At 37.4% G+C, this 15,169-nt stretch overlaps 1 protein-coding gene across 3 annotated transcripts in view; it reads right to left on the bottom strand.

Moving 5' to 3' along the window:
- LOC136714403 (rho GTPase-activating protein 29) overlaps window positions 1–15,169 on the bottom strand; it is a 40,960-nt gene that overhangs the window by 2,633 nt on the left and 23,158 nt on the right. Inside the window, exons 3-19 of one of the 3 annotated variants that reach the window (XM_066691897.1) lie at window positions 13,562–13,705; window positions 9,619–9,715; window positions 9,252–9,324; window positions 8,791–8,851; window positions 8,279–8,416; window positions 7,942–8,006; window positions 7,585–7,695; window positions 7,316–7,396; window positions 6,799–6,972; window positions 6,188–6,325; window positions 5,885–6,075; window positions 4,626–4,798; window positions 3,278–3,400; window positions 1,640–1,738; window positions 1,073–1,236; window positions 564–752; window positions 100–237 (exon numbers count right to left, since the gene is read on the bottom strand). In XM_066691897.1, the coding sequence (XP_066547994.1) occupies window positions 100–237; window positions 564–752; window positions 1,073–1,236; window positions 1,640–1,738; window positions 3,278–3,400; window positions 4,626–4,798; window positions 5,885–6,075; window positions 6,188–6,325; window positions 6,799–6,972; window positions 7,316–7,396; window positions 7,585–7,695; window positions 7,942–8,006; window positions 8,279–8,416; window positions 8,791–8,851; window positions 9,252–9,324; window positions 9,619–9,715; window positions 13,562–13,705 (2,159 nt within the window). Of the gene's footprint in view, window positions 1–99; window positions 238–563; window positions 753–1,072; window positions 1,237–1,639; window positions 1,739–3,277; window positions 3,401–4,625; window positions 4,799–5,884; window positions 6,076–6,187; window positions 6,326–6,798; window positions 6,973–7,315; window positions 7,397–7,584; window positions 7,696–7,941; window positions 8,007–8,278; window positions 8,417–8,790; window positions 8,852–9,251; window positions 9,325–9,618; window positions 9,716–10,789; window positions 11,184–13,561; window positions 13,706–15,169 lie in introns of those variants that run through there. The other 2 variants (XM_066691899.1, XM_066691898.1) reach the window with 2 other exon arrangements.

The following is a 15,169-nucleotide window of genomic DNA, read 5'->3' as shown; positions in this document are numbered from 1 at the left end:
AATGAGAGTAAATATAGCAACCCAACAACACTGTTTTTAAAGACATGGCTCCATTAAATGACAGCATGAACATTGTTCAAAGCCATTCAAAATACGGACCTGTCGGAGGTATAGTTTTAGCACGTTGCTGATGTCATGGGGATATAGATCGGAAAGCTCCACCAAGTCTTTTCCATTTTCAAATGCCTGGCAAAGCTTCTCAACTCTCGATTTGGCTCCATTTACCCGATAAATACCCTTTATAGACACAGGGAGAGAGGGGAATTGCAAAAAGGAATTAAAAACACTATCAAAAACTGTTACTTGAATTCTAGCTATTTCATTCTCGATTGGTAAACTACATTTATTAAGATCATGAACTCATATAAAAAAACATTTATCATCACTCAAAGGAAAAATACAAACAAGTATCTAACAAAAGCATTGAAAATAACAGAATTTCAACATAATCCCCTATTTCCAAATTGCAATTTGTCTAATGGCTTTAGCGAGAAAAGACTGAAAAGAGAACACACTGGTCAAGCAAAGCACACTCTGTACACAGAATAGGACAATGGGTTTACCTTGATGTTTAAGGCCCGGTTTTCAATCTCAGAAGTGCACTTTTTGATGATGAACGGTATTCCATCAGGGTTATTTTTGGCAGCTAGTGCGAAGTCGATCCCAAACAGATGAAGTCGTCCATGCAGCTTCTTGTGTCCGCACTGGATAGCCAATGTTTCTAGGCATTTCTTGTGACAAGCCAGTGAACACTGAAAGCAGATAAGTAACTTTAGAAAACTGCTGCCTCTGCAAATATGAGAATCTGAGTTACACAACACAATCACATTTTCACACATCTGAGTTCTGTAGAAGGAAAACCACTAGCAGATATCCCTCATCCTTATTACATCTTAACGTGGGACTTATTTCAGGGCAGATCCACTTTTATAATCAACAACTTTCTCAACCATAATATATTCATAAGAGTTGAAGACGTTCCTAAGTTCAGACTGCCAAATGAGCTATTCTTCACTGACATACGGCTGATATAAGGATTTGTACAGGTTACATTTGTGAACTGATGTCTCACCTCCTCACACTCTGCCCCATGGAAAACGACCAGGCTGTCACACTCCCTGCACTTCGAGGGAGCCCTCAGTTTCCTCAGCTTATGCGTCTGTGCAGCCTTGGACATCTGGGCATTGCGGAAGGGTCCGGGGGAACTCGCGGCCTCTATGACCATTTCATTTATGCCTGCAAATGAATAGAAAGGGGGACAAAGTAAATGTTTAAGTGCTCTACACCAAATGGGAGCAGCTAAATAGATTTATTTATTTCCATTCACGTAATCTGCCTCACATGACATTCGCGATTCAGACGTAAATCTTAATTTTATTTACGCTACTATTGATAGGTTTCGTTTTCCACATTAAAACAATGCTAAACTATGACACAAACTTTAAATTTTCAAAAAGGTGTTACAACTTTTGACAGGCATGGATTTGTTTTTATTTTTTTCTAGACTAAACATAAATCAGCGACCAGCCGTGGGAACTGTTTACCAGTGTCAAAACAGAAAGATACCATCTGTTTTTATCAAGGGTAACAGTTTCGAAGAATGAGTCACGTTTAATGCTATTCAAAATAGGTGACTCACCGTTGTCTGAAGGGGATGGCGGCTCTCTTTCGTCGAGATCGTCCGCAGAGGACATCGTGCCTGTGGAAGGAGTTCTGGGAAGTCTCCGTTTAAAATCACCTGGACGAATACAAAATAAAACCGGCTTTAGAGTCAGTCTGGTCCATTGAAAGTCAGCTGTGAAATGAACTCCCAGAGTCCAGATTTTAAACCTGTCCCCGGATGGGGCTGCTACTGAAGAAGTAACTTTGGGGGCGTGGAAAAGCTTAATAAGTGTCCGCTGCATTGCATTATGGGTGATTCACACCTCCATTTAAACAGGAATCCTTCTTTTTACACTTCTAATGGAGGAGCTGAAAAGCCCATTTTAACAGTCAACTCCTCGGCACATTCTAGACATACTTCCCGTAATACACAAAAGGTAATTAGCCACCTATACATCTACTTCATACAATTGGTCAGCTTTAATTTAAACCTAATTCAATCAAGGGAAAACACATTCTGAATGCTAACTTAAAAGCCAGGCTGCTTGAAAAATGGCAAGCAACATACAAAGGTCAAGCTATTCTCAAGGTATGAGGAATTGAAATTTGGGATATCGGGGTATAAAATTCAATTTTCAGCCTGTGCTATGCTAAGTAACAATTGAAAGCACGAAAATACATGCCTAAAATAAGTTATCAACAACAATACAATACAATTCAATAAAACCTATATTATGCTTTAAACAACAAAATAAAGGAAATGATTATGCTCAAAACATGAGAACATTTCTTAAAAGAAGGCAATGCTACAGACTATACACCAAGAACCACATTCATTTAAATATAGTTGCAAGCTTGCACATACTCACACATGCACATGTGCATGTACACACACTCGCACAGAAATACGTGCATGCCCTCACACACACACACACAAACACACTCACATACTCACACCTCATACACACACCTGGCACAGTACTTAAAAGTGCAAATTTATTAGAAATAAACAAGTTGATTTGTTGTGCAATTGAAAACTAACTAAAAATCCTTGGAAATAATGTCTAATTTTATGATTTAGGGCCGGATTGAATCAAAACTTTGACCCACCCACTAATAGAAAATTACAGAACTGTACTCAGTTGCGGCTTCATTTTTAGAAAGATGACACTTTCTTCTGATCAGAAATGTAACCGCTATGATGTACAGGTTTGTAGTTTGCTATTAGCGGGTGGGTCAAAGTTTTGATTTAATCCGGCCCTTAATTTGTCATACATGCCATTCATTTTAAATAACAAATTGTAAAAATGAGGGAGACTCTGAAATTTGGATTTAATTATCTTCAAACAACTTCAGGCGATTCTGTTCTTGTTCTTGACGATTAGGTGGAATCTCATATTACAAGATAGTTCTTCCACAATTATAAACGTGCCCGATTTGTTTTGGTTAAATTTGGCTAAAATACTAAATTTATGTGCAAAAAGAAATAAAAGTAATTCTAATAAATATGCACAGGGCTGTCTTGTCCAAACAATTAGCTTCAACAAAAAGGTTTTGTTTGTTGGTTGGTGTGATGTGTTGACAATTTGTCCTTCAGCTGAGGTGCTGTCACAAAGTCTTGCCAGTAAATGCACAGAGACACCAGTGTGAGCTGCTGCTGATGACACACCCCTACCTGGGCTGGCCGTAGGGGAGTCCATGGAGCGAGACTCACTGCTGCCCCCCGCGCTCTCCGAGTCGCTGCACATGCCCCCGCCCTGGCTGCCCCAGCCCCGAAACGGGCCCTGGATCCTCAGCGCTGTGGTATGAGGAACGGTTTGTTAAAGACGTTTAAAGGGCAGTCACGAGAAAAGACACAAACGAAGTCTACTCTTTACATTTTAGATCTCCTCGCTACTTTTCAGACACTATACTCTTACTGCAGGGATTTATTGGTTTAATGCAAAAAAGACAACATATTAGGTGCATCATAAATTAAAAAAATAAAAACTATACAGGACTGAAACATCTTCAAAACAGAAAGCAAACTTACATATATAAACTGGCCATTATTACAGTTTTTGTAAAATCCCACAATAAAGAGCATTAACAGTCTGCAAAGCAAGACCTACCAGTTCCACAACCACTGAAGTCAAGAAAAGTTTCCGTAATACAGACACTGTCACTGGCAGCTGATTTGGCCATAATGCTTAATCATCCAGTTGTGAAAATTGGCCAGTGACTGCTGTAAAGGGCAATGGCTTTATTTAAATGTCTGCTAATTGCTTTACTTCTGGTCTGAATAGGATACCAGTAAGTTGTGAGTTTGCATCTATAGGTCTCGTACCCCCACTGTAAATGTGCCGGCTATTGGAAATAAGCCTCTGGCAGCCAGCATGTCACACTTCCCAACAGGCTATTGTATCCCCAGCGGAAACCTATACGTGGGATTTAATTCTATCATCTTCCTCAGGTCTGACAATAAGCACGTCAGGGCTATTATGGAAATGAAATACATCGAGAATGTCACAAATTTGCAATGTCTTTTATCAAGCTCTTATAATTGAAATGCAATTTGCAACAATGAAAGGGAAAAAAAAACTGTTTATGCTAATGTGTGGGAAAAAATAATTTAAGGTAAATATAGTTTATTGAAAAATGTAACACTTACATGAGTTTTGAAACATTTAATGAAGTGAACCTTTAGCACATTTTTACATTTATTGTTAACACTAATTGTCATCTCAAACGTTAATCAGCATTTTGCATATTGTCAACATAAAATTGTGATAAAGCCCTCAGTAACACTTTACAGGGCCAAAACCAGTGTTGTATAATACCTTCAATGGCATTTACTTGTTAAATATCTCTAATAGTAACTTATTCTCTTCTAGAGATTATTGTGAATCAGTTTGGCCTTTTCTAGTTTTTCTGAACTAACATTTTAGCCTTTTTTTTTTTTTTAAAGAAGCAGTTTTGGCCAAAGAACTTAGGATGCCTGACTTGTTTTCTTTACAGGGGAGGCCATTCTTTAAAGCGAATACCTTGGATGTCTGTGCTGCTGTTTGATCTCTTCTCTCCTATCTTCGCCGTGCGCATATGGACTGGACTTTCGACCTCGTCCACACTTTGAAAATCCCCAGAGGTGACTGACATCTGCGACAGGTTCCCATGTGAGGAATGTACGCTGTTCACTGATCTTTTTCCAAACGGTAGCCTGTGAGATGAAAATAATTATTTAAAATTTTCTTTTTTCTTTTTTTATATGTAGAAAATCAAAATTGTGATCCGCTATATCCTTAGGGACATTTCATGGGGAGGAAATAAAAAGCAGTTTTATATTAAAATCTAAAATAGATTAACTGATAGAAATCACAAATACTGTTCTATTTTAAAATATTATTATTGGCATATTGTGCTCATGCAGCTAATCTGAGCCAAAAGGTTAATTAAAAACAAACTAAACAACATCCATAATACTTTTGGCGTTTAAAATACATTTATAATATAAATAATAAAAATAAATAAAAATGTAGCTGATGAACAAGATGTAAAGGAAAGTAATGATGATAATAAACAACAAAAACAACAACAAAAGTTCAGGTTCTCCAGCCCGTACACGACTGTAATATCGTGTTTTTTAAATAAAGCAGTGCTTAGTGATATGTGAAACTTATTTGCTGCTTGCAGAACAGAAATCTTAGTGGCTTGCCTAGTCAGCCTAGATTTTTCTTTCTGACTAAAAAAAAATAAAAGTCAAAGGGTGCAGTTGCAGCACGAAACAAGTAATGAAAACAAAAGCCTGAGACTGGAGCTTTCTGCTCTCACCACAGATATTTCCTGAGGAAGGCCTGCTGGCGCACACACGATTGTTACTTTTTCTTTCACGAATGTCTACACTCAGCAGCATGTGACAGATAAGCAAACACTAATCTTAGGAAAGAGAAGGGCTTTTCCCGACATTTTCTTTCACTTTGAGTTGAGGTTTACTACACTGCTGCACTGCCACAACACTGAGACGTACTTCTCCAGCATTCAAGTCAGTCAGAAACATAAGCCAACCTTTATGATATATACAGTGAATAAAAGCATTCATCACTACAACTGCTAGGCCTAAACAATTTCATTGTCCCTGTAAAAGGAACAAAATACCTCATTACCACAACTTTTCAATATGGCACACACACACACACACACACACACACACACACACACACACACACACACACACACACACAGGGGAAATTCAAAGGAGAAACGGGAGTCCCAGTGAAATGCTGATGTTAATCTTAATCATTCTCACCCCCCACTTTGCGTTCCTTGGTTTTCAAAGGAGAAGTGCTCTAATGTGGCCATGTCCTTGGGAAGGCTCCTGACAAACTCCGAGTATCGCTGGCCGGGTTCGTACAATTTTGTACTTTCACACAGAGACTGGTAGTTCACTGGGAGAGAAACCACCTGAGCTTGCTGCATCTGAAACCAGTTGACAGTGACCTGTGTGGAGGAAAAGAAAACAAAAAAAATTATGGACCTTGAAAGAGTTTTACTGTCATGTCTGAATCAACCAAACCTTCATATAAAACCAGGCAGTGCTAGATTATCTTACCGCTTTTAATGTTAAATCACACTGAAACACCAGTTCCCGAATTTGGATCAGAATGTCGCTTTTGACATTTTCCAGATCATTCCTCTTCTCACTGGCATCTGCAATGCAGGCTTTATATTGGTCATTAGCTTCTTCTGCCTAAATCAAGGAAAACAAGAGCATGTGCAGTAAAAAAAAAAAATTGTTAACGCTAACGTTAAAAGTGTACCCTGACTTCTTAAACCAAATATGAAAGCTGCACAGACACCGGACTAAAATGGCATTCTGAAACAAGCAACTGACAACATGGCAGTAAATTACATTTAGGCCTTCATTAGTACATTTTAAATCCCTTATTTTTATCTTATTCCTGTCTTGTAATTTAAATATATTTCAGCCAAAACTGCCTTTGAAAACAAAACATTGAAAACAAGTGATCAGTGACAAATGACAATCACGGATTTGAGAACATCTCTTTGTTATAAAATCTGAATATAAAAATCTGAATTTCATTTGAATATTATTAGCATACAGTTAAATGTATTGTAATGAATGATCCTCAACAGAGAGGACTGAGAGTCTGTAGTGTCCGTTGCAATGTGGTCAGATAATAAACTTGGTTTGATAAGGACCTTCTGCAGAGCCTCCTCCTCCAGTCGCCGCCTCTTCTCCAGCTGTTTCCCTCCGGTGCTCGCGCTCAGCTGCTCCTCTTCCATTCGCGTCGTGGAGAACTTGGCTTTCTCGTACTCTTCCTGGCGCTGGGCATATAGGAGCTTGGCCTTTCTCAGGGCATTATCTGCTTCTTGCTGTTTCAAAGAAAATGTACACCACTTATATATTAACCATCTATTCGTTAGTCACTGCCCCCTCCCCCATTGCTTGGAGAGGGAGAAAAACAGGGTAAATTTGTCGCCAATTTTTTTTAAACGTATTTGTATATCAACCCCTTCACATCCAGCAAAACAAAAAATAATAATACACTGACATCCAACCAACCACCTTACATATCCTTCACAGGCTGCCACAAAGGCTTTGCAATATAGCGTAAAAACACACAATACGGTATACTAGCACAAATACACAAATGTGTATTCATATATTTTTAAACGAACTCCTATCCAAGGAAAAGTATAATTTAATCAAACAAACCGTCTTCTTTTGTTCCCTCTGCCACAGCTCCTTGATTTCTTTCCTTAGTTTATCGAGCTCATTCTTCCGTGCCAGAAGTGGCTGAAAGACAGAGCAAGTAGTCAGACTCGATTAAAACAAAAACGTATCTGACGTCTCTCGAACAAACACAGTGAAACAGCCACTGGCAGGTCCCTGAATTGAACCACACCTTTAACATCTTGTGAATGAGTAAAAAAAAAAACTAAATATATTTTTAATAACAAACCAAAGTAAATCAATACTCTTACCTGGATGAATTTGTTTGTCTGAAGGGCTCCTGCTGTCTGAAGCAGAAGCTGACTGTATTCAATGTCATTTTTAAATGCAGAGATATAAATTTCCCGGAATGGCATGTAATCCTAAACCAGTACACAGATACGAAAAACAAACATCAGCAAAATGGTCATTAGAAAAGCTTTGAAAGATGTATAAAAACAGTTTAACAGTGGTTTGCAGATGGCCTTAGTATACTTAGTATAGACTAAACAAAGTCACTCCATTTTACTTTACATTAGCTGAGCAAATGTAAGTAATAAAAGTAAAAAGCAGTCTTCAAAAATATAAAAATCATGTAAACTTGCAAAAAGTGAAAATATATTATCTACCTGTTGACTTGCAAGGTTTCTTGCAGATTCAGCCATTTTTGCAGAACTTTTTGCACATTCGATATCTGCAAGAATCAGCCATTCACAAAAATGTTGGTGAAAATGACATACAGTTCAGCATATGTGTTGTTGTTAAAAAAAAAAAATAATAATAATAATCATAGAAAATAATACCTTTAGAGGCCTAAAGTTTTCCGGGAGCGAGTGTATTAATCACCATCATGACACAATTACTAATTCAGAAAGCACACTGTTGACGGCCTGTGCGGCAGAATACGAGGAACGGGTTTAAACCAATCATGATAAATTGATTCAGACAGCAGCACAAGTCACTCACCCAAGCTCAGCCGTTTCTCCACCCAAGCCAGAACGTCTTTGGTATACTTGGACCAAGCCTTCGCGTACAGAAGTGCCGACTCGATCCCGCTGTCATTTTTGAGCAGAATGTGATCGAGCTCCTTGGCGCGAATGGATGCTGAATAGAGATTGGGAAGGGTAAAAAAATAGGGCTTCAACATGCTGGCAATCTCACTGACCGGCATAACAGCTTGGGAGAGAAAAGCTCTTCTGACCTTGAAGTACATCTTAATTCCAGTTGATGCTAAGCAGACATGACTGAGCTTTTTTATATAATAGCAAGGGAAGATAGTATGAGTTTAGTTCACTTCAACACAATCTTCTACTATAGTAAGTAAGGATTACACACTTTGTACTTTCACAATACAAATGGTTAACTTAAGCAGCATGATTTCTAACATTATAACACAGTACACACATTTAATATTTCTGGGGGGAAACTAACAGTGAAATCAGTGAATTCAATTTATTATGTTAGAGCAAAATCCTTACCTTGAAGATCATCTTTCTCAGGAACTGATCCTGCAGAATCCACTGAGATATTCTCAAAAGACTGTTTGAAATGAAAAATGGGGGCGGGGGGGAGGGATAATGAGTAAAATTGTCCAGCCACAGCCTGAGAATCAGTCAAACAAATTAGGCCCATTTCAAATGAAGAATTTAGACAAATGCTAGTCTCTCTCTGTTCTCTTTGTATATAAATGTTTGAAGAGTGAACAATAAACTATTAAATCTCAGTCCCTTCACTATTTAATCAAGGAGCCCTTCGTCATTATCACAAGGTACGTATCTGAAATTACTTTTTTCACAAAATGGAAGTTCTCTGGACATTCATTAATGCGTCTTTAAAAGATGATGATGACAAATCCAGCTGCAACAATTTGGTGGCTTACGGAAGAGTGGCATAAGTGTACACATCTCTTACAAAACAGTTATTTAAAATGAAAGATTACCCGACTTCTCCGAGTCTGGGGGAGCCCCAGTGCTGAACCACTGTCTACATCTCCCATAAGGAAGTCGGACACTCTGAGAGGGGAACAGATTAGTACAGTGTAAATCATGAGTGTGAAGGATTACTTTTTAAAATCAACTTCCTTCATATCCAACATCAATGCAAAAGTAACTGTTTAATACTGTGATAAAATACAAATAATGGATAAGTCAAGATTAGGTATCTGAGTTTTTTCTCCAGAGAGAGCACTACTGGCGTATTATAACATCTGGCAATTACACAATAGTGTCCTACAGGAAATAAGTTGGTTGGTCAAATATTTAAAAGAATAGTACAACAAAAGGAGAATATTTAAGATATATACTTACACATTGCCAAATGTAAATGCTAATGTGTCAATAGAAGAGTATATCTCGCCAAAGAGTTCTCGCTTCTTGTCTTCATTCACTTCCTTGAAGTTCACACCTGGTACAAAGTGACAAACCACCTGAGAGTGACATAAACGGCTTTGCTTTCATGACTAAAATGCTTTTGAAAGAAGATAATTAAAATTTAGATAATATAGTCTAGACACTTGTACAAAAGACTAAGGACCATTCATTTAATTAATTCAGTTAATACAGAGAAGAACACAAAACAATACAAGGCATTTGTTTATTATTAAACATTTATTTTACATTTTCTCACTAAGCTCAAAAGGTGGTTTTTCTATAAATAAAATTAGCACAGCATTTCTCCACCAGACTTTTTACTTTGCTGGGAATAATGGAAAGCTAATCTACATGTTTCATCTGCAGCTGTAATCTTGTAAAATATCAATTTCCTGCTGAGACTTGAACAACTCTAATGGGGAAAAAAAAAAATGTAAATAACCTATAATCAGAGAGTCTTCAATAAACTTCCTTTGTAACTGAAACAACTGAAGAGAAAAAAACAACAACTTCTGAACGTCAGTCTAAATGCAAAGACAATAACAAAACGAATAAACACCATTCCCATTCTAGTTGCAATGTCAACAAACGATGATTGAAAACATTTTTTCTTCAACTTAAGAAATCACTGTACACAGAGCATAGATGGCACAGTTGGGCTTTTTAAAGGCGTAAAAATGCCTTTTGTATTAGATCACAAAAAATAGTGTCCCATCCATCTGTGAGAAAGAAACTAACATCAGACTCTGTTCTTCACTTGAAATTTATAAACCACAAAGAAAGATTATTCAGTAAAAAAAATTATTAAGGTCACCCACCAAGCAAGACCCAGGAAAACAACACAAACAGATTTTGAAGCTACTTTTAGCTCGTGGGAAAAAGGAATATCTCAGTACTCAAGATTCCTAAAAATATATTTGTAGAAATATTTTACTAAAAAGCCATATATAGAAGAAGCAGACAGATTTCTGAGGAACCTCACAAATAGATTATCACAGACTTAAAAAACTCTACTTAACCAATCATTTCCTGTCTGCGAGTTCTCTGTCACAGGAAATACTCAACGCTCGCAATATGATATTGAAACGAACTTTAGCAGACAACTTACCAACCTTCAAATAAGCTGCCCCTCTGCTCTATCGCCAAAAAGCAAATCACGTTGTGGTAAGTGGCCCATAGTTCAACTGGAGCAATTCCCCGTCCTGCGAGTCTCTGAATTTGAGCAGCTCAGGAGACCATTTTTGACTTTTCCTGTTGCAGGAAGGCTAACTCTAAAAACATCTTGTGCTAGGCCTTTTGAAGTCTCTTAAAATATTATCTTTGTAGAATAAAGGCCAAAAAAGGGAAAAAAAATATCCACCAGATTTCAGCTTGCTGAATACTACTTAAAAACAGGGCAGAAACTCAATATTTGCCAAGAAAAGTAGAGTAGAAATTCTTTATTCTTAAGGCTAGAATCACAGCCGGGTGTCTCCCCTCCTTTTGAATGAGAGCAGCACCAGTTCATTGCAGCCCAGAGTGAGCTGCCGTCGTGACGTCTTCCCCAGGACATCCTGAGGTTCACATCATGTCTACACACAACAATGCTCTGATTAAATGCCTCACAAGCCAAATATGGCAACTACATCATCTAGAAAAACTGCATTGTTTTTCAGAAAAACATACGTGAGAACAGCCTATAGAGAGTATTTCAATTTCAGGGGTTGAAAAGAAAACTAAAACCCACCACATCAGGTGCAAAACATAAAAAGCACAGTCGCATTTAAAATGAAGGTCGTGTTTTACTGTGACCTGAGGTTAGGGTGATAAAGCCCACGTTAACAATGATTGTAACAACCACAAGTGACCAATACATACACACACAAACGGTTTGTTTACATGATGCAATTCCAGATTAAATAAGATAAATAACTAAAACTAATCAGTATTTTAGCAGATGTATTTTTCATTCTGGTGACATTCTGGTTGACAGTAGCCTAAATCAAATGTATTACTCATTATTTATTCATTTGTTTATTATATATTATTAATAAAATTATTAGTAATCCTAGTGAATCAGTCTGCTACAGTATAAAAATGTATATGGACAATGTTTTAACAAAAAATAAATCCATACACAGATTTATATATAACAAACACAAATACATAGGCAGCAGTGTGTGTATCGGTCAGGGCTGTGGACACCTGAGTGGAGGGTTGTGGGTTCAGTCCCAGGTGGGGGACGCTGCTGTTGTAAAAACACAGCTGTATAAATGGGTAATTGTATGTATAAACAAAATTATGTGATATATTGTAAGTCACCCTGGATATTGGCGTCTGCTAAGAAATATTAAAATACACACACTCCCATCCCTAATATGTAACACAGATTTTAGGGTTTACCATGGTTTAGATACCTTACGGCATTGCGGTTATCATACGTTACTGTATACTTTTTTTTAAATATAATTATAGGCAAAATGCCTGAGGTATATAGCCTTGTGATATTCATAGTAAGTTCTTTCCCAACTCGCCAAACATATTCATTCTTCTACATACTATTGACGCGCAGTATATAGATTGACAAAAGAAGCTATCAAATGGATCCCAAGAGATTAAAAAAGACCTATAAGTCAACCACATAAAAGAAGTGAAGAAGAAGATAAATTATATTTAAAGGTACAAAAGAAAAAATATTCATGTTTAAATTATTCTGAACACACTAACATAGATGTGGCATAAATAACATTTTACCAAAGGCAGATCCTTTGTCGCCCATCACTAGTGAATACTCTATGAAGGATTTAACACAGCTTTTCTGTTTGTTTTTCTTTGAATGTCACAATAACAACACACGGGGAGTTTGAGTGTACAGGGACCCATGTTGGACAGGGAGTTTTAGCCCCCTTGTGGGAAGGAATAAAACTGTCTTCACTGTTTTTTGATCTGCAAAGGAGGATCCTTCATACACAACAGCCTATTGCATGTGGAGAGGTCTTAGATATTACTAATGTAACTAATATGACTAATACAAGCATTATATTAAATGTGGTTTGAAAAAAAATCAGGGGAAAGGAAAATAAATTATTGGGCAGAAGTCACACACATTTCACTGCACACAACATCATATATGTGGTAGGAAAACTTGTATGTTGTGATTACTTTACTAAACTTACTATGAACATCACAAGGCTCAATACTTCAACGGGAGAACTGAACCACAAAAACCTGCTATCTCATGGGAAACACTTTTCAAAATATACCGTATACTTAGTGATTAGAAGTTCCACGTTTAAATTTGGGAACCTTACTGTGTGGTTGCCTTTTCTATTAAAACATAGATTAATTTATTATTACCTACTATTCTGTAGGATAAGCCACAAGTGACAAACGTTACACTGCTCTAGGTGATGTTCCCTGTTCTCATAGCCATTAATGGACACAGTAAGACTACATTCCTTTTCAAGCCTGTATTTTCAGTGATGTACTAAGAATTTATACTCAATGAGAAAGGTAGATGTATATAGTTAGTAGCCTTTCAAAGATAACGTTATAAACCCTGGGGGATTTCATTTTTAAGCATTGTGTATTTGGTTTTATGCAATGTTCAAAAGAAAATACCTGCACAATCTGAAGCATACTTTATAGAAGTAGTGGTCATTATTTTGCAAACCACGACTTTTAATGAACTATTGCTCATTGATGACATAATTATTGGATGTTTGGAATACAACAAGAGTGGAAACCCTTTTAATAGCAATTACAAAAGAAAAATCAATAGAGATTGGAACAGATTGCATAGTCCATGTAAATGTAATTGACTTGAATATGTAAGTGCTGTAACAATGATAGCATAATCTGCACTAGTTAATACACTGCAGAATCATGATGCGTTTCTCACCTTTGACTTTGGCAATGACCGTACCGGCGGCGCTGAGAATGTCAACAGAGTTGAGCGTCTGATGTTTACTGATGACGGCTCTCAGGACGCGGAGCAGCTCGCCCAGTCTCTCGTGGACGACTTGATGTGAACAGCCCTGATTTTCTGTAAATGACAAAACCGCAGCCAGAGAAGGTTACTCAAATTGCTCATGCTCAGAGTTTCCCGTTGTCATGTGTGCCAAGTGCCACAGTTCTTCTTTATTAAAAGCAGAAATAAGACTAAAAACACCGCTACTGAAACGCCCACGAAGTAGGATATGCTTTACCTTTAATGTGTTGAAACGAGATTTGACAAAACCACTAAATGACTGCACCAGAATATAAACACAACTACTCTGCCGCTGCATGACGCTTGCTTGACGAGAACATGACAAGGTAGCCTACATCAGCTTTGGTATTCAGTATTCTCTGGTATCATAAAAGTGTAAGAGGAGCACAAAAGTGTTTAGTACACCACAGTTGTGGTGCAACTGTCAGCAAACATATATATTGTTTTTACTAGAGCTGAACGAAGGATACATTTTGACCTTTGAGGGTTCTGAACACATACAAAGAAGGTTCAAAGCTTCCATAGTGCTGATTTACATTATTGGTCAATGACATCACATTACTTTATATTTGATTAAGTCATATTTTACTTGCTTTGAACAAACCTTCTGACACAGTTGAACACAGGTTTCAAGATATAGGCCACACAAAGCTCTTAGATGGCTTAATCAGGAATTTTGGCACCGAGACAAACTTTACAAATCTGTAATTTCCCACCAAATAATTACATTTCTTCTCCCCCTCCCCCTCACCCTCCCCCGCCCCCCCAGTCTGCTTTTCTGCATTTGAAAACATAGCTGTTGCAAGGTAAAGCACCGCAAGCATGCTTCTGCTGGCATCAAAGCTCTATTTGTGCTGACAGTCTGCACAGGATTACAGCGCTCATGGAAAAGGGGATCAGGGAGATTTCAGCAGTCTCCAGTTTTTTTGGCCTTTTTTTCGGTACAGGACAAAAAGGGCCCGTAGTGGAACTAATGCTGTTGTGGAAGTGGCTACCATGACAATGACAGCTGCTCTCTGTTCAGGAAATTCAATCACTTTGCTGCATATCTGCAAAGTTATCTTATTGCATGTGGAAACTTAAATGCTGTACTGGTTTTGTAATGTGTTCAGCAATTATACGCCAACTGCAACGTCTATAATGAGATGATTTCTTAAGACAATATTCACCAGGGTAAATCAATTTACCTGCTGTTCAAAACCTAGCCTGTGTACACTATACAACACAAACTGCATAAACAGTTTAGCAAACTCTGAAATAGCATTTCTACAATATGGTTGTATCTTTAAAGGAGAAATTACTGTAAGATAACATTTATTTTGTGTTTCTAAAATCTAAGAAATCTGCTCTTTCACACAACTTCAAATAATCAATTTCTCTTTTAAATCAACCGAACTTCATCAATCATCAAAAAGCTTTGTATAAAATAAAGGTAGATTAAATGAATTAGTTGAATAGCATGCCCTGTGCCCTCGCCAATCAATAAAGTAATCTGCTTTTTGCCCCATCCAGTCATGA

Source organism: Amia ocellicauda, chromosome 19 (assembly GCF_036373705.1).
Source record: "Amia ocellicauda isolate fAmiCal2 chromosome 19, fAmiCal2.hap1, whole genome shotgun sequence".
Taxonomy (NCBI): Eukaryota; Metazoa; Chordata; class Actinopteri; order Amiiformes; family Amiidae; genus Amia; species Amia ocellicauda.
Note: the sequence above shows the minus strand (reverse complement) of the source record. Positions and strands in the feature narration are given on the sequence as shown.